Source organism: Mytilus edulis, chromosome 13 (genome assembly GCF_963676685.1).
Source record: "Mytilus edulis chromosome 13, xbMytEdul2.2, whole genome shotgun sequence".
Taxonomy (NCBI): domain Eukaryota; kingdom Metazoa; phylum Mollusca; class Bivalvia; order Mytilida; family Mytilidae; genus Mytilus; species Mytilus edulis.
This window is the reverse complement of record NC_092356.1, coordinates 24,728,468-24,750,034: the sequence shown is the minus strand read 5'-3', so window position 1 is coordinate 24,750,034 and position 21,567 is coordinate 24,728,468. Positions and strand designations below refer to the sequence as shown.

General features: G+C 32.4%; 1 protein-coding gene across 1 annotated transcript in view; it reads left to right on the top strand.

Annotated features, from left to right (window-relative positions):
- LOC139501682 (sodium/myo-inositol cotransporter-like) overlaps nt 1-19,037 on the top strand; it is a 29,655-nt gene extending 10,618 nt beyond the window's left edge. The window contains exons 4-17 of the mRNA XM_071290831.1: nt 6,490-6,561; nt 7,686-7,790; nt 8,466-8,525; nt 8,821-8,925; nt 9,259-9,364; nt 10,161-10,241; nt 10,528-10,745; nt 11,775-11,910; nt 12,495-12,602; nt 13,135-13,285; nt 14,225-14,393; nt 15,020-15,238; nt 16,347-16,575; nt 18,688-19,037. Of these exons, the coding sequence (XP_071146932.1) occupies nt 6,490-6,561; nt 7,686-7,790; nt 8,466-8,525; nt 8,821-8,925; nt 9,259-9,364; nt 10,161-10,241; nt 10,528-10,745; nt 11,775-11,910; nt 12,495-12,602; nt 13,135-13,285; nt 14,225-14,393; nt 15,020-15,238; nt 16,347-16,575; nt 18,688-18,911 (1,983 nt within the window). The 3' untranslated portion in view covers nt 18,912-19,037. The remainder of the gene's footprint in view (nt 1-6,489; nt 6,562-7,685; nt 7,791-8,465; nt 8,526-8,820; nt 8,926-9,258; nt 9,365-10,160; nt 10,242-10,527; nt 10,746-11,774; nt 11,911-12,494; nt 12,603-13,134; nt 13,286-14,224; nt 14,394-15,019; nt 15,239-16,346; nt 16,576-18,687) is intronic.
- Nucleotides 19,038-21,567: the final 2,530 nt, after the last annotated feature.

Sequence of the window (21,567 nt, the reverse complement as noted above, 5' to 3'; positions counted from 1 at the left end):
TTCATCAACAGACATTTTTTGACTGCGGTCTGAATTATACCCATCAGAACTATTATTATCCGACATTTCGCTTGAACCGGAAGTGACGGAAGATTTGTCTTCTTCGTTTTCACGTCGGTTTCTATTTGCTATTTTTTGTTTAAGTTCAGCGAGCGGAATATCATCCTCGTCGGAAGATGTTTCTCGTTCTTGTCGGTAACGATTTATGAGTCTTTCTCGAGGATTAGCGACTGGAAGTTCACTATCACTTTCGTCACTATCTTCGGGAGGTACAACATAATTTGTTTTCCTTAATTGCCTACCTTCTAGATTGGTTGGAATAACCCATTCATCAATCTTAGCTTTTTTAAGGTGTTCTAAATGGACTTTCTTAGCGACAGACCCATCTAATTGGTTTTTAAGGACAAAGGTTACCGGAGAAGTTTTTTCAATTATTCGGTAATAAGGTTTCCACTTAGTGTCTAATTTACTTTTTCTTAAATGATTTTTGAAATAAACTGGATCCCCAATTTCTAAATTAATTTCTTGTCTATTTTTATCTGCGTTTTGTTTTTGTTTTTCTTTAGACTTTTTCAAATTTCTGTGAACTAAAATGAACGATTTGTGCTGTTGTTCTAACAAAATCTTGTGCGGATCTTCACCTACATATTTCCTTCTAGGTTTCAATAGGTTATCAATTGGAAGAACAGGGTCTCTATTGTACAAAAGAAAAAATGGAGAAAATTTTGTTGATTCATTTTTCTGAAACCTAATAGCTGCTATTGTTTGATTTAGGCACACGTCCCAAGTAGACGCGTCACTTTGCAATTTCTTTGCCATGACGTCATGAAGCGTCCTGTGAAATCTTTCTACTTTCGCGTTTCCCTGTGGATGATAAAAAGAAGTTGTTATGTGACTTATATTTAATTCTTTTAAAGTTTCTTCAAATATTTTAGAGGTGAATTCACCGCCATTGTCTGACACTATAACTAATGGCACAGAAAAGTTTGGGATTATTTCTTCAATTAATAAATGAACCACATTTTCCGAAGTTTTATTTGGAACAGGAAAAGCCAAAGGCCACCCACTGTAATGACAAACAAAGCTGACAATATACTTATTTCCTGACAATGATGTAGGATAAGGTCCAGATAAATCTACCCCTATCTTAGCAAATGGAAATGGTGGTATATCAGATATTTGTAATAAAGGTTTTGTTTTACCTGCACTTTGAGATTGACAGATAACACAGGAATTAATATAGGAATTAAGTTCCTTATATAACTTTGGCCAAAAATATTTTTGCCTAATTGAATCATGACATTTGTCGATTCCTAAATGACTTAGATTATCATGATAACTTTTGATTACCTCATTTCGTAATTGTAATGGAACATAAAGCCTTAACTTTAAATCATCATCAGGGTGAGAAATGTAATAAAGTATATCATTGATAATAATATGTTTATTATCAACACTTCTTGAAGCCTTACCTGTGTTTATTTGATTAATAATTTCCGAAAGTTCTATGTCTAAAGATTGTTCAATTTTCATGTCATAACCAGGAATCGTACATTCCTTGACGCTAAGTTGGTCATCTTCTTTATAGTCACAACTTGCAAAATCTTTTGGATTGAACTCATTTGAATTCAAAGTATTGATTTGAAAAGCCTTGTCACTTATATCTACTTCAATTGTTTCACTTTGATTTTGATTGCCTTCTTGACCCGGAGGCCTTCTTGAAAGATAGTCAGCAATAGTATTATCAGTTCCCGCTAGCCATTCAATCTTGCAATTGTAACTTGCAATACCTAAAGCCCAAAGTTGTAATTTTTTGTTACATTGTGGCGAAAGCAATAAGTACTTTAAAGGCTTGTGGTCAGTTCTGATAATAAATTCAGCTCCATGAAGATAATGATCTAATTTTTGTAATGCATAATGAATGCTAAATGCTTCTTTTTCAATAGTAGACCACCTAGACTGTGTATCTGACAGTTTATGAGATAAGAAGTAAATGGGTTTTTCTTTTCTTAAACATGATAAATGAGTTTCTTCTTCCTCGCAAGGTTGCGTAAGACATGCACCTATGGTATCATTAGACGCGTCAGTATATAAAACATAAGGTTTCTTCAAGTCTGGGTATGCTAATAAAGGAGTCACAGTTAAACTATATTTCAAAAAATCAAAAGCTCTTTGACATTCCTCATCCCATTGAAATTTGGCATATTTTTTAGTTAAAGCAACTAAAGGTATAGAAATCTTTGAAAAATTCGGGATAAAGCGTCTATAGTATGAACACGCCCCTATAAAACTTCTTACCTCCTTAACAGTAACAGGGTTTGGTAATGTTTTTATTGCTTCAACTTTGGCATCGTCCGGTTTTACACCGTCGATATTGATTTTAAAACCTAAATAATTAGTTTCTTCCTGCAAAAATTGACATTTCTTTAATTTCAATTTCAAATTATGTTGTCTTAATCTGTCAAATACTTGTTGAATATGATTGAAATGTTCTTCCAAAGTTTCAGAAAATATCAAAATATCGTCTATATAGGAGATAGCAAAATTAAGATCTTGTAAAACTATTTCCATTAGTTGACTAAATACAGCAGGACTATTTTGCAATCCAAATGGCATAACATTAAATTCGAAAAGTCCCTTATGACAAACAAATGCTGTTTTTGATTTATCTTCTTCCGCCATCTTAATCTGCCAGAATCCTGCCCTAAGGTCAATTAATGAATAAAACTTTGCAGCCCCTAAAAGTGTCAATATATCATCGATAACCGGAAGTGGATAACGGATTGCTAACGTAGAAGAGTTCAGGGACCTGAAATCTATGCAAAAGCGTGTAGTTTTATCTTTTTTATCAACTAATACAACTGGTGAGGAATAATTACTATTAGATCTTCTTATAATTTTTGCTTCTAACATGTCAGTTATTGCTTTATTGACTATTTCTCTTTTGTGTAATGGAGTTCGATAAGGTTTCAATTTAACCGGGGGATTATCCCCTGTATCGATTCTCATTTTCACAGTGTCAGTTTGACCTAATTCAGTATCCTTAAAAGCAAAAACATCTCTATTGTTATTCAACAGTTGTAACACCCTACCCCTATGAACATCAGGAACATTAAGATCAGTTTCAAAAACATTCTCAATTTCAGAGTGCTCTTGAGTAGATTCAAGTGAGACAACATTTTCTTCTAAAACTGGTGAAGCCCTTCCTATTGCTATGCCCCTTCTAAACTTATAAGTTCTATTCGTAGTATTAACTATAAGTACTGGCATTTGACGCTTTTCATTAATGTTTGCAACTGAATTAGCAACCATTAAACCTGGTTGATAACTCAAATGCCCCTTGGTAATTGGTGAAATTTCAAAAGATTTAGAACTTGAGAATGTATAATTTTTATTACCTTTTACATAACAAATATTACTAGTCTGAGGTTTGAAGACAGTGGTTTGAGCAAGTCTAACAATTGAAGCTATATGAATATCTTCTACTAATGGTACATAAGTTTTATTTATCCTTAAACATCCCAAATCAAAATAAACTCTAACACCAAATTTGACTAACCAGTCACGACCCAAAATTGCATTTCTGTTCATGTCAGATACTACATAAAAAGTATGATTCATTTTGTTTCCTTTCATGTTAAAGTCTAAATTTATACTTCCTAAAACATTTAAAGAAGCCCCGTTAACTCCTTGTAAATTGACTTTCTTTTTTTCTAATTTTGGTAATCCCTTAATTGAATTGTAAATCTTATTATGCAATAAAGATACTGAAGCTCCACTGTCAATTAAACTTCTAACTTTCATATGTGCAATTTTAATCAAACAAGAATTTGGATTTCCCGCTAAATTAATTTCAAATGTTTCTACTTGTTCAGATTCATTTTCAATTTTGTTTTCTGATGCCTTTTCAAATGATTTTTGTTCTTGATAAGTTTCAAAATTTCTATTTTGTATATTTGAATTTCGCGCTCTAACCTTTTTATTTCCGTTGAATTTTGAATTTCGCGCCATATTTCCTTTGTTTACTTCCGGTTTTGATTTGAAATTTCGCGCCATTTTTTCTTTATTTGTTTCCGGTTTTGATTTGAAATTTCGCGCCATTTTTTCTTTGTTTACTTCCGGTTTTGAATAATGATTGTTGAATCTTTTATAATAATTTTTATTCTCGTGATAGGTAGAATTGTTAGAACATGCATTGTTAAAGTCTGTTGATTTGTTATTTATTTTTTTTAACCATGATTCATATATATTATATACAGGTTTTGTATATCTATAATTAATTTTTCTCTCAAACCTCTTATTTCCCTTAATTCCCTTAAAAGTCTCCCTATTGGCTTCAGCATAAAGAGACCGTCTTAGTTTAAATTTTCCCTTGGTTTCCTAAATTGTTCATTTGATCTTGCCCTACAATTTCTTTCATAATGACCTGGTTTACCACAGTTCCAACAGAAGAATGTTCTTCTTTGTTGTCCTGTCGAGTCAGACTTGTTTTGTACAGAATTAAACCTTCTAGGATATGTATTTGCATTATTACCTATCGTGTTGTCATTAAAATTGCCTCGGGGTACATGTAATTCGGCACGCGAACTTACTGTGTTGACATGAAATTTACTTTTATCCCGACAATATTTTGCCTTATGGCCAAATCTGTTACAATTGCTACATTTCACACCTATTTCTCGGTAATGCGATATGTCCATTGGAGTTATATTACGCTCATTACCGTTATTTTTTTTTAAGTCAAATTTTCGTCTTAATTGTGTTTCAGCCATTGCCGAGTTTACTGCTTGAGCCAAAGTTTGTGGATTTTCACGCATTATTTTCATTCTCAAATAATCCTGATACAACCCATTTATGAAAAAGTTAACTAATTGAAGTTGAACTATTGGTTGATTGATATCTTGCCCTCTAAAAGCATCTGTTGCTAACGTTAAAATTCGTTCTCCAAATATGGGAACATTTTCGCCTATTTTTTGACTAACCTTGTTCAAAAGTTCAAATGCATATGATGCATCAGGAATATGCCCATAACGAAAATTCAATTGAGTTTTCAGATTATCCCAATTATTATTCACCTGATCAGTTTCTCTTAACCACCTAGCAATGAAATCGCTTACTGGACCTACAGATGTTTGATAACATATCATTTTACAATCATTCGGACCTAAATTTGTTATCATTGCGTATTTTTCTATAGATCGAATCCATTGAGAATATTTTTCTGAATTTGAACCGTCAAAGCCTTCAACTATCGAATTGACACCGTTTGCAGTTAATTTTTGAGTAAGACCTTGAACTTGTGTTGCTAAATTTTGAAAAACTAACCCTACATTAAATTCTTGTTCAGCCATTTTTCGAGAATATAATAATTAAGATTATCAAATAAAAAGTCACTTTACCTTAATATCCTTTGGTCACGGTTAACCAAAAAGAGAACTTATAACAAGATATAGTTTTGCTATATGTTTATTAGCTTGCCTGAGCCGGTCTAATCATACAATAAAATCCACAAGTTTATATACAAAATATAAGGTGTCAAGGTTTCTATTAATTTGACCATTATAGTCTTAAATCAAAAGATACAGGGATGAATATCTATTAAGTTGTCTCTAATTGACATGTTTTGACATGCTTTGACCAACCTGGAGATTGATGGTCAAAGAATGCACGTATGTCCATTGTTTTAACTAATTGCTACATGTCACTACTTGGTCTAAATGTAAACATGTTTTATATATATATATATATATAACCTAGAGGTCAATTGAACAACCTTTTACAAGGTCATGTTTTTCTTAATAGATATTCCCCTGAATTTTATTTAATTTAATAAACATTTTTGAGAATATATAATCCTAAATATAAATATAAATATATATAATATATATTTATATATACATTTTAAGCCATCATATTGTCACAGAAGTTGTATGATTGCCAATGAGACAGCACTCCACAAAAGACCAAACAGTAAAAGAAATAGGACATTCAAATAATGAAATATATATAGACAGTTCTTTTACAGCCACAAAGCCCTTACAGTTACAATATAAGGGTAACAATGAAGTAAAACAAATAAAAAATTAAAATAATTAAATATGTACACTCTCTCACAAGCAAAAAACCCCCAACAGTGAAAATATATGGGCATACACTACAGGCTTGGAGAGACTTCCTTTATTAATATTAAAGCAAAAAACTGATCATCAAACCAAGTAATTACGCATTTGTGAGAACGAAATTAAACTTCGATCCATTTTACTAGTGAGTAAATGTTTATTTTTATTGAAAACTATATGTTTTGCAGTTTTTGTTATAGTCTGTTTGAGTTTACCAATTTTTAAAAATAAATAATTTTAAATCCATTTTTTGAATAATAAATGTGCATACATGTAGTTCTAAACCATACTAATGTACTAAATTGTCGATGTGCACAGCATTAAATTAGTCATGGGCATTTTTGTACATGTATATTTTGTTTTCTTCCAGGCTATGTGGAGAGCAAACAGGGGTACAGTCAGTGGATATTTCTTGGCAGGAAGAGCAATGTATTTTATTCCGGTAAATAAATTTAATTTAATATGTTTATATTGTTTTATTATAATATGTATATTTTTAGTCAACACTGAATTCGCCTTTTAAGAATCTAAAATGGTAATCTCATTGTTTATATATACGATAAAATGAAAAACTTAAAGTACGGTACTCAGAGACTCATATTTCAGTCTATTGACAGGGAGTCATCACCCAAAACAAACATGGACCAAAGTTTCGATGCACAATGTATGCAATCTTTATTGAAACACATTTATTTTTATGCCTCATTTATTATGTACCATTTATGGGCATTATGTTTTCTGGTCTGTGAGTCCGTTCGTCCGTCCGTTCGTTCGTATGTCCCGCTTCAGGTTAAAGTTTTTGGTCTAGGTAGTTTTTGATGAAGTTGAAGTCCAATCAACCTGCAACTTAGTACACATGTTACTTTTTGACCTTTCTACTTTTAATGCAAAATAAGAGTTTTATCCTATTTTCACGGTCCACCGAACATAGAACATGATAGTGCGGATGGGTACATTGGACACAATCTTGTTTATTATAAAATACACCAACTGAAAATCTTGAATATGATAGTCACTATTTCAAATGTAGATAACAAATGCTGCTGTTGTACCGTTGAAAAACCACAATGGTTAACAGGTGTATACTTCTTCCATCGGTCCATGAAACAAAATCTGAAGAGACTGCTAGATTGATGTGCCGTGCGAGATGTGTAAATAAACTAGAACACACCCGTGATATCGCGGGTCCGTGACTGAAATAAAGTATATAACTATGCGTATACCTTATTGTAGTATTGGTATTTTCATCTGATAAAGTCATGCCGATTTTAAGATGCACAGTTTTCACTGCTTTCAAAATCTTTCTGTTTGAACCCGTCGACCTGGAACCTATCAATTATTGGTAATATTAATTATTTAAAAAACAAAAGGGCCTGGAATGGAATACTTTTTAATCAACAGCATTGTTCTATATTAGTTTTAAATAAAGTTAAATTCTGTGATGAACACACATCTGTAGATACATACTTGATTTTTTTCAGCAAAAACATATAACAGACTAAACGATTTCTTAAGCATTTAAAATTTTGTTTTCTTCATTTACAAACAATTTTTATTCTTTGTTAGGTTGGTCTTTCATTGTTTGTCAGCAACATAGGAACAGAGCATTTCATTGGATTGTCAGGATCTGGAGCAGCCAATGGCATAAGTGTTGGAGCATGGGAATTTAATGTATGTACATTATCAAATTTCAAAACGAAGTAAACTTAACAGAGCGATGGAAATTACCAAAAGAATATTCATTTAATAAAACGGACAATGCCACAACAAGAACAATAGAAGATAAACGATAAAAAGACGAACGATCTGCATGCGGCTGGCATACAAAATTATAAACCTCTGTCATCATATCATTATTATTTTTTTTTCTTCTAAATAATAAAAAAAAAGATGTATGCCTTTCACATATACATGTACATGCGTAAAGACTATGGTCAGGTTCCTAAATAAATGTAAGCTACAATATTTCGTGTAGCACATGCCAGATGCGACCAATTATGCCTTTTAGCGGGTTTATATTTGTTTTTTTTGAAAAACGAAATCACGAACGCGAAAACCCGAAATCATGACTTAATTTGGCTTTTTCTCTATTTTGCGTTTTCGCTTTTGTGATTTTGCCTTAAAATATTTAGTATGACAATATGGATAAACTATATTTGTACTTTTTCTTTCTTCTATTTATAAATAAATCCTTTAAAATGAAAAAAAAAAAAAACAGAATCAACTGATTCACCTATTGAAATCTTTTTCTTTCAGAAACCTTTGACACAGCAAAATGTTCTACGCTCATCTCAATTGGTTTTATTTTGCTTTATGAAAAAAAGAAACATTTTTCTTTCTTTACAGGCTATTCTGTTACTACAGCTGTTGGGATTCGTATTTATACCAGTCTATATAGCATGTGGAGTAAGTATATTTTGTGGACGAACTCTGATCTATAGTTGATCTTGCATGATGCCATCGATATGTGTTTCTTGTCATGAAGCTAAATTTCAGACAAAACAAAATATGCTTCGTTCGACATTTTTATTATTTTACACGACGTAATTAAAAAAAAAACTGTATGTTTACTGAAACTGCTTGTTCAAAGTTCGATTGCTGTGGTAAAAAATACATTTCTGTGATGTCCAGTGAAGATATTCACATAATAAATCAAATTACACATGATTTAATCATATTTCCAATATATTTTCTATTTCAGACAGTAACTATGCCAGAATATCTGTCAAAACGATTTGGAGGAGTCAGACTTCGTGTGTACTTTGCAGTGTTATCTCTTATCCTCTATATTTTTACAAAATGTTCTGTGAGTTTCATGCTTGTGTTTTAAATTTTTACAAGATAATAATTCCAAGATCTAAAATATTAACCCACGACGTACAGGCATGCAATAATATTTTTTTTATTTGTAAGTTAACTCCATAGACTCTTTTGCAGACAAGTTGGTTTACTTCAAAATCAGACATTGTAAGCTAAAACAATTTTAACATATCAATTTTACATATATTTGATTCAAATATAATATCAATCATTGCAACACTTATTCATTACAAAGATGTAAGTTCTTGTTGAGAAAATACCAGATACCATGTATACTTACCCGATTTTTTTCTTTACCAACTGATTTTCTTTTTTATAGGGCGATTTATTTACCGGTGCCTTGTTCATTCAGCAATCTCTTGGTTGGGATTTGTACCTGAGCATTTTCATTCTCATTGTTATAACTGGTATCATTACAATCGCAGGTAAATGCATTGTATTCGGCGCATGCAGTTTATATCGTGTTGTTTTTACTTTTTTAACAAAGACTAAGATCCCGAATTGTTAGTCTGAAACGAGTCGACATGCATTGTACCATTATATATCATGATAGATAGATTCTACGGTAGAAAACGAGAAATGAAAAAGGAAACAATATAAAAAACGCAAGAAAAACATATTTCTTCAAACATCATTCGTCCGACTGTGCAACGGGGTTCTATCATAGGTTTAAATAAACACATGCGTTTTATACTTGGTTAATTGAAGATAGTTTCGTCGTTTGAACAAAATTTTATAAATGTCTTCTCAAAATACAATAAATTCTTCCACCTTAAAAAAAATATTTTTCAGGTCTTAGGATTTTTTTTTATATAATTTGACAAGGACTTTTCGGTACGTTGAAGGTATGTCAACCGAACAACACACAAGCACCGGATAGTATTTTTAGCGTTTACCAATACTTAATAGTATTAAAATATATTGCCTCAACGACCTACGAATAGTAACACAGTATTACAAACCAAAAGCAAACATCTATCAAAATTTAAACTACCTGCACATATAATAATGAATTAAAAGCTGCCGGAGTTGTTTTAAACAAGTACCTATTATGTTATTTCATTTACAGAAAGGATAGAGTTAACAATGTAAGTAAACCTTTAATACTTTCTGATGGATGGTTCACTTATAGTAATGAATAATTCGTAGAATACGTGGCTTCCTTTAAGGAACCTCTGTGGTTGTTTACTTTCATCATCGACCTATTTATATTTTTTATAGGTGGTTTGACAGCTGTCATTTATACCGATACTATGCAGGCAATCCTTATGGTTGGAGGAGGTTTGACCCTTATGGGCATATGTAAGCATTTCAATTTGTCATACAATTAAATCTTTTTATGATGTTTATTTTGTGTCTATTAAGCCAATTGTGTAATAATAAGAAAGTAGAAAAAAAAATCTTTATAGTCCGTTGACTTTCTGAAATTGACTGGCTTCATGTTTTACCGTTTGAAATGTTTCTAGCTTCATTGCTCGTCAGATTCCCGTTTACAGAATTCTTTATGCGGGGTTATACATGTAGGTAGTGAGTATAATATCTCCGTTTTATCTGTATTGTCATTACATTTGCGTTGATTTATTTGCAGCTTTTAACAAAATTGGAGGCTATGACGGCTTAGTGAGAAGATATATGTCGGAAGAAGCAAGTACGAATGTTTCATACAGACTTCCGAATACTACCTGCCATGAGCCAGATCCCAATGCGTTCCGAATGTTACGAGAAGCAGACGACGATTACATGCCATGGCCAGGCTTTCTGCTAGGTCAGACTCCTGGTTCAATATGGTACTGGTGCGCAGACCAGGTCCGTCTTTTAAATTAAAAAGTCGTGATTATTTTCTGACTATTTTCATATACAAATAACACCAAAATTCAGAATTTACGTATGTTTTTATCTTTAAAAAATGACATCCATTTTTATGTACTTAAAATTTGGCATCGTGTGGATGTGTACATATAAGATATTAAGGAACAAGCAACCATTTTTTTTCTCTTGCACTTATTTTCGTTTAAAATAGTAAACTAGTTAAGGAATCTTAGATCAACGTTGTTAAATTCTTTGAAACTAAAATACATATTGGAAGAATATCAATCGCTGTATTTTGTATGCGTACGGTTTGAAATGTTAGATTTGTTTTGTGCCACATACATTTGGAGCATGATCTGCTAATTACCCACCCGGTGCATCTAAGATCAGCCCCAGTTTTTGGTGGGGTTCGTGTTGCATAGTCTTAAGTTTTCTATGTTGTGTCTTGTTTATTATTATTTGTCTGTGTCTTTTTCTTTTTAAGCCAGGCGTTGTCAGTTTATTTTGTATCTATGAGTTTGAATGTCCCTGTCGTATCTTTCGCCCCTCTTTCATGTTACATTGTATAGAACAAATGCAAAATTTGATACTGTTGAATGTCTCTGTACTTTTCATATTCAATCAGTCGGAAGAAATGGATTTTTAAGTGCATGAATAAAATAATAGAAAACAAGATTTTAAAATACCTCATGAAAAAGTTTTTTTAAATATTGAGAAATATATGAACACTTTTTTGTATGCAAAGCCTAGGAAAATGTCAGAAGATTATGCAAAGGAATTACACATAAAAACCATGGAAAGTGATAAGTCTTAGTGTTCTTTATATCCTCTTGGACATGGTAAGCATGCGTATTTGTGCGTGACACTACACTATTATATTAACGAATAACACAAAATATACATTTAAAACATTAAGCTGTTATAAACATTATGATATTTTAAAACAAGCGTATGTGAAACATGAGAGAATCTAACTTCACGTATTATTATTTGTGTTGATACGAATGCTAACGTTGAATTTTACAGGTTATTGTCCAACGACTACTGGCAGCTAAAAGTGTTTCCCATGCACAAGGTGCCACACTTCTCGCGGGATTTATTAAAATACTGCCATTGTTTATGATGGTGATGCCTGGAATGATTAGTCGCATATTATATGCAGGTATTATGATTTATTCATATACATTTTAGGTTACTCAGGTGATACGGTTGTAAAGTGCGCTTATACATACACAACTGTGAACAATGCATGTATGTTATGCAAATTGGAGTGATATGAATACTGACTTAAATGTAACTTTGCTGTCCAACATTTATAATTAGCTAATTTGATTACGCATTTATGCATAATGGCGCATCTGAAATCTTCATTTTGTTTAAATAAATTTCTTTTTTTATAATGTCTATATATAGAAAGCATATTCGATCAGAATCATTTTTAACGGAAATCGAACCTCCCTGATTCATTTAAAATTGTTCTATATTTTACTTTTCTGGAAGATGACTGAAATATTTGCCACTGGTCATTTATCCAACAACAATCATTCCATCAATAAATTAATGTATTTCATGAAGTCTTTATTAATGTTCCTTATACAAAAAAACAACAGTATTGGTCAATATCATTATAGTGTCTACTTAATATGCTATCAGCCTTTTAACTTAGCCACAGAACAGACCAATTGGTTGAGGGATGATATCAAAAACACGTAATATCACTTTTGTGATTTGTTTTCTTTTTATCAGACGAGGTTGCTTGTGTGGATCCCGACATTTGTTACCATATCTGTCAGAGTGAGGCTGGTTGTACTAATATAGCTTACCCAAGACTAGTACTGGGATTGATGCCAGATGGTAAGTTTGGTGATTTAAACCGATACAATACAAGACTGAGTTGTCTCTCTTTCCAGCATTGAACGTATTTTCATTTGTCTTTTTTTCTTAGAAGAAGAAAAGCAGCAAAAGAAGCATTGAAATATTATTTGGTGATGAAATAGAAAAAAAGCTCAACGTTTAAAATGTAAAGGACTAAAAGAAAAAAAAACAGTACACAAAACCTATGCAGAAAAAGATTTAGCAACACGAACCACATGCATAAAAATGTTAATTGAAGTGTTTTATTTAGCTTATTATATAGGTATACCTTAAATTAATTTCCGATGGCAAACTTAAATTTTCTTGTCAAAATGTTCAAAGTCTCCTCATGCGCTGATATTTTTCTCTTTGTAATTGTAGTTATGTTTTTAATCTGTGTATCGCTGATCTGCTGTCTCTTTACGTATACACAACTTTACCTTTTATTCATTACATTTCCTTTTTACCCTATATTAGTTTTACCATAAATCAGTGCACATGATATTTTTTTATTTTCCTCGTGATATCGTAGGACTGAGAGGATTAATGATGGCCGTCATGGTTGCTGCTCTGATGAGCGATTTAGATTCCATCTTCAATAGTGCTAGTACCTTGTTCACCATTGATATTTATAACAGAATACGGAAGAACTCTTCAGTAAGGGAAGATATGATTGTTGGCAGGTAAGTACAAACAACATATCTGTCAGTAGTATCCATGAGAAAGGGTCAACTGATAGCATCGGTTCTTTCTGGAAATACTGTGGATTCATTTATTTTCTTGGGTACCAATGTTCGTGGTTTGAGGAAAACTTGCATATTGATTCGTGGATATTTTATTTCGTGGATTTTGCAAAGTCTGCACACATTCTAATAAAAAACTTGTCATTCGTTGAATCTTTGAATACGTTGTTTCCCTGTACCCATGAAAACAACAAAAATGTGTATCCAACGAATCTTAATGAATCCACAGTATACTAATAAAAATGGTAAACCAAATAGTGATTTACATGTCTTTTTACATAACAACAAATTACCATACATTTAAAACGGTTTCATTTGCTGTGTTAGGAACAGTTAACGTATGACGACAATAAACTATTTATTTAAAGAGTGATATCTTGCTCTAGTCATGTTTAGTGATCTAACAACCGTTTCTATTGCGCAGGGATAGGATGATGTTTGCTACAGTAGTTTTGTACATGCAATATATTCCTGTATACGATATAGAAGTTAATGTTATATTATACCGTTACGAACACAGACACAACTTTAAATTATTGATAGCACTGTAATAAGAATCGAGTGTGACAATCAATTACTTAGGATCTACAAGACAACACGCGTAGTTCAACACGACGGGTGCCACATGTGGAGCAGGATCTGAGATCGCCCCCAGTTATTGGTGGGGTTCGTGTTGCTCAGTCTTTAGTTTTCTATGTTGTCTTTTTGTGTATTATTAATTGTCTGTTTGTCTTTTTCTTTTTTAGCCATGGCGTTGTCAGGTTATTTTCGATTTTCGATTTATGAGTTTGACTGTTCCTCTGGTATCTTTCGCTCCTCCTTTAACCACCTAAACAAAAGCAGTTGGATTCTTTAAATATGTTATATATCTCATTTTAGAATATTTATCTTAGTTATGATTGGTGTGTCAATTGCATGGATCCCAGTGATCAAAGAAATCCAAGGTGGTCAGATTTTCATCTATATACAAGAAATAACAGACTACCTCGCACCCCCATTTGCTGCTGTCTTTCTTTTAGCTGTGCTTGTTCCAAGAGTGAATGAAAAGGTATTGATAACAAATCATATTTATTCAACAGTAATCTGCAACTAATAGTATTGCTTGTTAAACAAATTTGGCTATACCCAAACTTTTTCCCGTTCTAACGACAATTTGCGTTTCGCTTTACAAGGATTTCATCTAATATTAATTCCATAATTGTTTGATTGTTCTTCCTTTTTCAGTTTTTTTTAGTATTTATAGATAAAACTTAAAACACCAAAATGTTTCCTTGTGTGTAATACGTTTCACTAGGCGCAAAAATGTGTAAATCGGGACAACAAGGTGGCAAGCCAAGCACAAATCAACGAGGAGGAGCATGAATTTCCCCAAAAAAACAATAATAATACGAAAATTCTTGTGTACAATTTGGAAATAGTATGGCGTTCATTATCACTGAACTAGTATATATTTGTTTAGGGGCCAGTTGAAGGACGCCTCCGGGTGCGGGAATTTCTCGCTACATTGAAGACCTGTTGGTGACCTTCTGCTGTTGTTTTTTTCTATGGTCGGGTTGTTGTCTCTTTGGCACATTCCCCATTTCCACTCTCAATTTTAAAGTTCGTGCATCATTGCAGCTTACAAATCTAGTTGATACCGCCGTTCGTTCATCATCATTCACTTTTTTATTTCAGGGAGCGTTTTGGTCATTGATGATAGCATTGCTGACAGGAATAATTCGAATGATCTTAGTTTTCGTGTACCATGACTCTGGTGGTTGTGACAAACCAGACAACAGACCAGACATATTAAAGAACTTCCATTATATGTATTTTTCACTGTTCATTACACTCATGACAGGTGCTTTGGCCATCATCATCAGTTTATTTACAGAACCACCAGCAGATAAATATGTATGTTTTTTGTTAATTTAATTTTTATTTACTGAAATACATTTTGGATAAATATATAAATATATCAAAACTATTTTTATATGAGAATGATATATATATATATATATTTATTTATTTAGAAACTACCCCTTTACAACGGGAGCACTTGTGGACGGGGAATCCACAAATGTAATACAGCATATGAATATACATGTATACCGACAAGTAAAAATTCATATATAGTTTTCAGAGTTAAACGTCATAAACTTTACCGTTATCAATTCTCGAGAGAAAGTCATTAACCTCATAGTGCATATGAGCCACATGTGGAGCAGGATCTGCTTACCCTTCCGGAGCACCTGAGATCACCCTTAGTTTTTGGTGGGGTTCGTGTTGTTTATTCTTTAGTTTTCTATGTTGTGTCATGTTTACTATTGTTTTTCTGTTTGTCTTTTTCATTTTTAGCCATGGCGTTGTCAGTTTGTTTTAGATTTATGAGTTTGACTGTCCCTTTGGTATCTTTCGTCCCTCTTTTAGTTGGTATCCTATCAAAATACGGCTGCATGAAACAACACAAATGTCTTTCTCTGCCATAAATAGTTGGGACTTAATTTTGGGGTTTATAATCTGCTGAGGTGGAACACTGCTATTTTAATGATTAACATGTTTTTCCACAACATTTGAGACTGATGCAACAGTTTCACCCTAGAATCGATTCTGACAGTTTCCCTTAGGCAGCAACCATTTGATTTTCTGGGGGGGCTATGGATTTTTTTCTGGACAAACTTTTTTTTTCGCCTTTTTCGCGACAAGTCGAAAACAATTTTTTTCTTTCAATTTTAGCATTACATATAGGGGCAGCTAAGGGTGAAACAAACAATTTTTTTCTTCTCAGAATCAAAAACAAATTATTTTTTTATCCAAAAACTGGAAACAAACTTTTTTTCGAAAAAAACATACCCCCCCCCCCCCAGAAAATCAAATGGTTGCTGCCTTAGAACAGTCCAGTGGAAGGAGTTAAGAACCGTTTATCGTAAACTTATTGCTATGTCGTATTTGATTGAGTGATGAGCCATCGATAACATATTGAATTGAACTTTGTATATCATATCATGTACTATCATTACAGTTGTACAGAACAACGTTTTGGACAAGACACAGAAATGATCCTCCACCAGACCTAGAAGACACACTTGGAGCTAAACATTCACAAATCAATATCGCATATACAGCCAGTGAAAATGACATTCATCTGCGTGTGAACGGGGACAAAGATCCTCAAGTCTTTACTGTACATCCTGGTGAACAGAGAAAGGTGTTTAGGGATCCTGACCTCGACAAACCAGAAAGCGCATCAGGTATATAACAAGTAAAATCACAAATAAACTGAATTCCGGGGAAAAATTCAAAACGGAAAGTCCCTAATCAAAGGGCAAAATCAAAAGCTCAAACACATCAAACGAAAGGACAACACAAATAGCTAGTGAATCGCTAGTTACAAAGCAATATTGCATCTGATTAACATAAAGCAAATATAAAAAGAAAGATCTATGACATGTGAAACGAAAGTTTCAGAAATTATCATCCATTTACCTTACTATATATAAGAAAAATAACAGCGACACATTTAGAAATGTGTCAACATATCTGGTAACGATTTTTACAGAAACACTCGCATACCATAAAAATAAGAAAACGAAAGAAAAATGCAACTTTCATGGCCAACGTAGATACAAGTATCTTGTCTTAGGGAGGGATAAATCCTACTTTGTAAAGAATCACTCTGATTCAAACAAAAAATTCTCTGAAACTGATATTATCAAGATGCTTCATTTCTTGATTGACAACATATTTGTTACGTTCGGAGGACGTGTTTTTCAACAGACTGTCGGCATTCCAATGGGAACAAACTGTGCCCTTCTACTCGCCGACTTGTTTCTTTAGCAACATTCCAGCAGCACCTGCATACGGGGTATATATCTCCCAATTGATACGATATTCCCGTGCTTGCATTTCCTAGTATCATGATTTTCTTGATAAAGGTTTGCTGCTCACAAGGAAGCTATTAAACCAAGAGTTCCAAATGGTGAAGTTGAAATCATCCCTTCGTAAATTTTACGGACGCAATCACGAGTTGGTTGACCGTTATGGAATAACCGTTTCACAAATGATATCGGATATGTTCCTTACTTTTTAATGCGTTTCCCTCGGTTTTAGTTTGTTACCCCGATTTTGTTTTTTGTCCATGAATTTATGAGTTTTGAACAGCGGTATACTACTGTTGCCTTTATTTACGTCGTAACTACAATCCCCTTCCCGTTCATGAATATGACCTACCGAATTAGACTATTTACCGGATTTGTAATCACATAAGCAACACGACGGGTGCCACATTGGAGCAGGATCCGCTTACCCTTCCGGAGCACCTGAGATCACCCCTATTTTTTGGTGGGGTTCGTGTTGTTTATTCTTTAGTTTTCTATGTTGTTTCGTGTGTACTATTGTTTTTCTGTTTGTCTTTTTCATTTTTAGCCATGGCGTTGTCAGTTTGTTTTAGATTTATGAGTTTGACTGTCCCTTTGGTATCTTTCGTCCCTCTTTCAAAGGCCATAGTTTTGTTAAAAATCTCAGTTTGTAGAAACTCACAACTGTTTGATAAAGTTGTTTGCGAGATAAACACAATAGTAATGCAAAGAAGTCATGAGTAGCAGAACACTTAACACCATAGATAGACAAAAAACAAAACCATTAATAAAGATTAAAGGACTCTCAAAACAATTAAAGAGAAACCATGAAATTAATGACAGATGGTGACAATCGTAGAGTGTTCATGAAGTTAGAGTACGTTTAGTGTGTGAGGATCGAGAAAAATTTTGTTTTTTTTCATTACAAATTTTATTTATTACTTTATTAGTTGTTACTTTATCATGAAGTAAAAAAATCCTTCAAATAAATTAATTCGTTTTGGCCCCAAATGACTTTTAAAATGTATTTATCATTGAAAAAGCTCCAAATTATCTCCCTTTGTTGCAAAATTGCCATTTTTTGGAATTAAATTTGAAATACCTTTTTTAAATCATCGGTGACCTATATTTTTTATCATTATTTTCAAATAAGCTGTACTTAAACTAAACTATTGTAAAATTTTAGCGATTTCTGTAAATTAGTTCTTTTTTTATTTCGATATTACCTCTTTTTCTCATATCCGTTCAACAGAAAATAAGAACTTTTTCAAAAAATTATGCTTCTTTCGAAGGCAGATTGTGAGCGTAAATGGACGATGACCTCATTTTTTTAATTTTATTTTTCCATCAAGTATAAGATAAAGTTCATTCATAGAAAAATACAGCGAAATCCTATATTAAGAAAAAAAATTGATTTAGAGCCGCGAGCCCCCCTTAAGTGATATATGGAAATTCATAAACTAAAACATAAATACCTTTAACTATATTGATATAACTGTCTTGCAGATGACATCTCGTGTGGAGAGAAGGCTGTTAATTTACTCTGTGGATTTGGGAAGGGAAAACAAGACGAAGAGCAAGCGAAAGCATTAGAGGCGCACGTGAAAAAGGTTCAATCTCTACAACAAGGTTCTGTTACAAAGATTGGACTACGATTTGGAATGGTTGTAATTCTTGCAATTGGAACATTTCTGTACTTTTTCTGGTCGTACTGGAAATATGAACCTTAGATATTTGTATCCTTATTTCAGAACGCATCAAAAGTAACATTGTGCATTCTGATTCCTAAAATACAATGTCGAAAAAGGTATATTTTTATACTTCGAAAAAACGTTTAGAAGATTAAACAACAGTTTTTTTTTTATAAATACTAATTACTATAAATGTTATGGAATCATACAAATATATACATTATTGTATCAATTGAAAACATGCAATCTTTCTTTATAATTTGAGAACGCAATGTCTGTTTCTTTATAATTCAATGACATTATTATCGAATAATTTTATATAATGGCAAAAACATCCAATTATTTTTATTAAATGAAAAACAAATATGCAATGTTTCATTTCCAGTGCAAATATTGAGAATTAAGTGACTGATTTTAATGTAAAGCGCAAAAGCTAAAAGTAACATATCATATAATAAATTTATATAAAATGATTAATGTACCACGCATCATTTGGCGGAATGCATTTCCTTATTTTCGTCCTTCAGCCACAAAATGTTTCACTTTTGTTTACTTTTAAATCCATTGAAGTTAGATAATAAGGCCTGAGGTGATTATTCAACACGGATGAATGTTGTGTCATATACTAGGAAGGAAATCGTAGTCAAGATCTAAGTTCAATTATGTCACCACTGTACAAAATCGTTTCCGCTGTATAAATATAAACCTCCTTGAACTTTTGAGGAAGAACAAAAATATAGGTGTGCCTATCCAATGTCTGTCTTCCTAGTCTATAATCTATGTTGAATTGGAAAAACCGTGATAACTTTTAAATGTACATCGAAAATTTAACAAAAATGGAGGTATGATTAAAGGAATAAAGTTCAGCTTGATTTCACGTTGTACTGTACGAAACTGTAAAAGTTTATTTCCCAATTACAACGTTTATAAACGCAATAGAGACTTAGAATGTCTTATACGTGTGGAAGTTGTTCATCATCCTTATAAGTACTTCTGTGCTGAGGCATTTGAATAAAATAAAAAATTAAACAGCGCGAAGATATGTGTGAATGAAGTTGTATTAATATTGTTGATTCCAAAACGTGCTTCACTTTATATTGTCTTACAGAGTATACATTTGTATTTCATTTATTGAAGATTAATTTTCCATGGAATGTTTTTTCCTGATCTGTTCAACATGGAACTTCTTCTAAAATATATGTGATGCTTCTTTTCATTTTAACAACGACCAAGCTTTAACTGTTATCAATAATCTCATAAAGCAACGAATTATTGTTTAAATTTAAACATATCAAATGCTCGTATTTTCCACAGTTATTCATGTAGCGGTAGAACAGATATAACATGTATAACATAGTGACTACGTAGGTGTAAGCAGCTTTAACACACTTCTTTAAATGTATCGGCATCATGTATCTATTCTGAGATTATTTTTGAGATTTATTTACACTTTTTATACATTGTACGTATGTAAGGTCTTTTTACAAACTCTGAAACAGTTATGACGTTGCTTCCTTGATTTTTTTATATACATATTTCTCTAATTTTTGTGCTATTTTCACATTTCTTGATCGGTGTGAGAAAAATATTTCTTCTCACTAGTAAAATATCTGTTCTCGGCAAATGATTGGTTGAAATTTAATTGTGAAGTTAAATTTTCTTGTTTTCTTCTGAATTTTCTTATTGTGACGTCATAAAAAAATGACGACCATGCCTGATGACGTCACATCAAAAGTACACAACGTTCCTAAAATCTTTGAAAAGGAAGGATAAAAATCATAAGAGAAACATATTCCACCACTGTAACTAGTGTATTACGATATTTCTCCACTCTCAACAGTTAAATTTTAATTATTTAAAAAGCTCGACAAGCCTCGCGCTTTAAATGTTAAAATCTAACTGTCTCGAGTGGAGAAATATCGTAATACACTTGTTGCAGTTGGCAGTTGTGGAATCTATATATATATATTTATGTAATATAATAACAGTTGATGCGAATTTGTATTATGCATGCAATTATTTACATTAAACAAATCTGTTGCATATATTTATGTATACTATAATAAAAAAATCTTTATTCAATGTGTTGCATGTATTTTCTTACCGTAATTAAATCCACAATAAAAGATGACCTTCATAATTTTTTTTGGTAGGGTTGTTGTCTCTTGGACATACTCCCCGCTTCAATTCTTAATTCTATATGATGTATATTTAACAAGCAGCAGACGGTGTTAATCAGATGTGGATTTGTTTTTTTTAATACAGACACTCAAAAACCTTTCAATTCAATTTTAACCTTTTATTAATATTATTAAAGCCGTTGATTTTTCTACACGTTACACTCCTATCACTAATGTTCAATTAAAATATCGCCCAAATCGTGTCATTTAAAAGAGCTGTTTTCGAAAAAAAAAAAAGCATCGTTCTATACACGCATTAGCCTTTCAAAAAGGGCCATAGTCGACTCTTAGCTGATGAAAATGGAAAGTGCTCTCGCTTTGTAGATTAATTCATTTACTAGAATAGCCACGTGCATCAATCAACAAAGTTTACCACACACGTGAGGTCACACATTATGAAGTAGTATATATCGTTTAACGTTGTTGTTTACTCCAGAAGATTCGACTATTTATAGATAAAAGTTACCTGTGTAAAATGTAATTGCTAAAATAGAGAGGACAAATCCGATACTCTA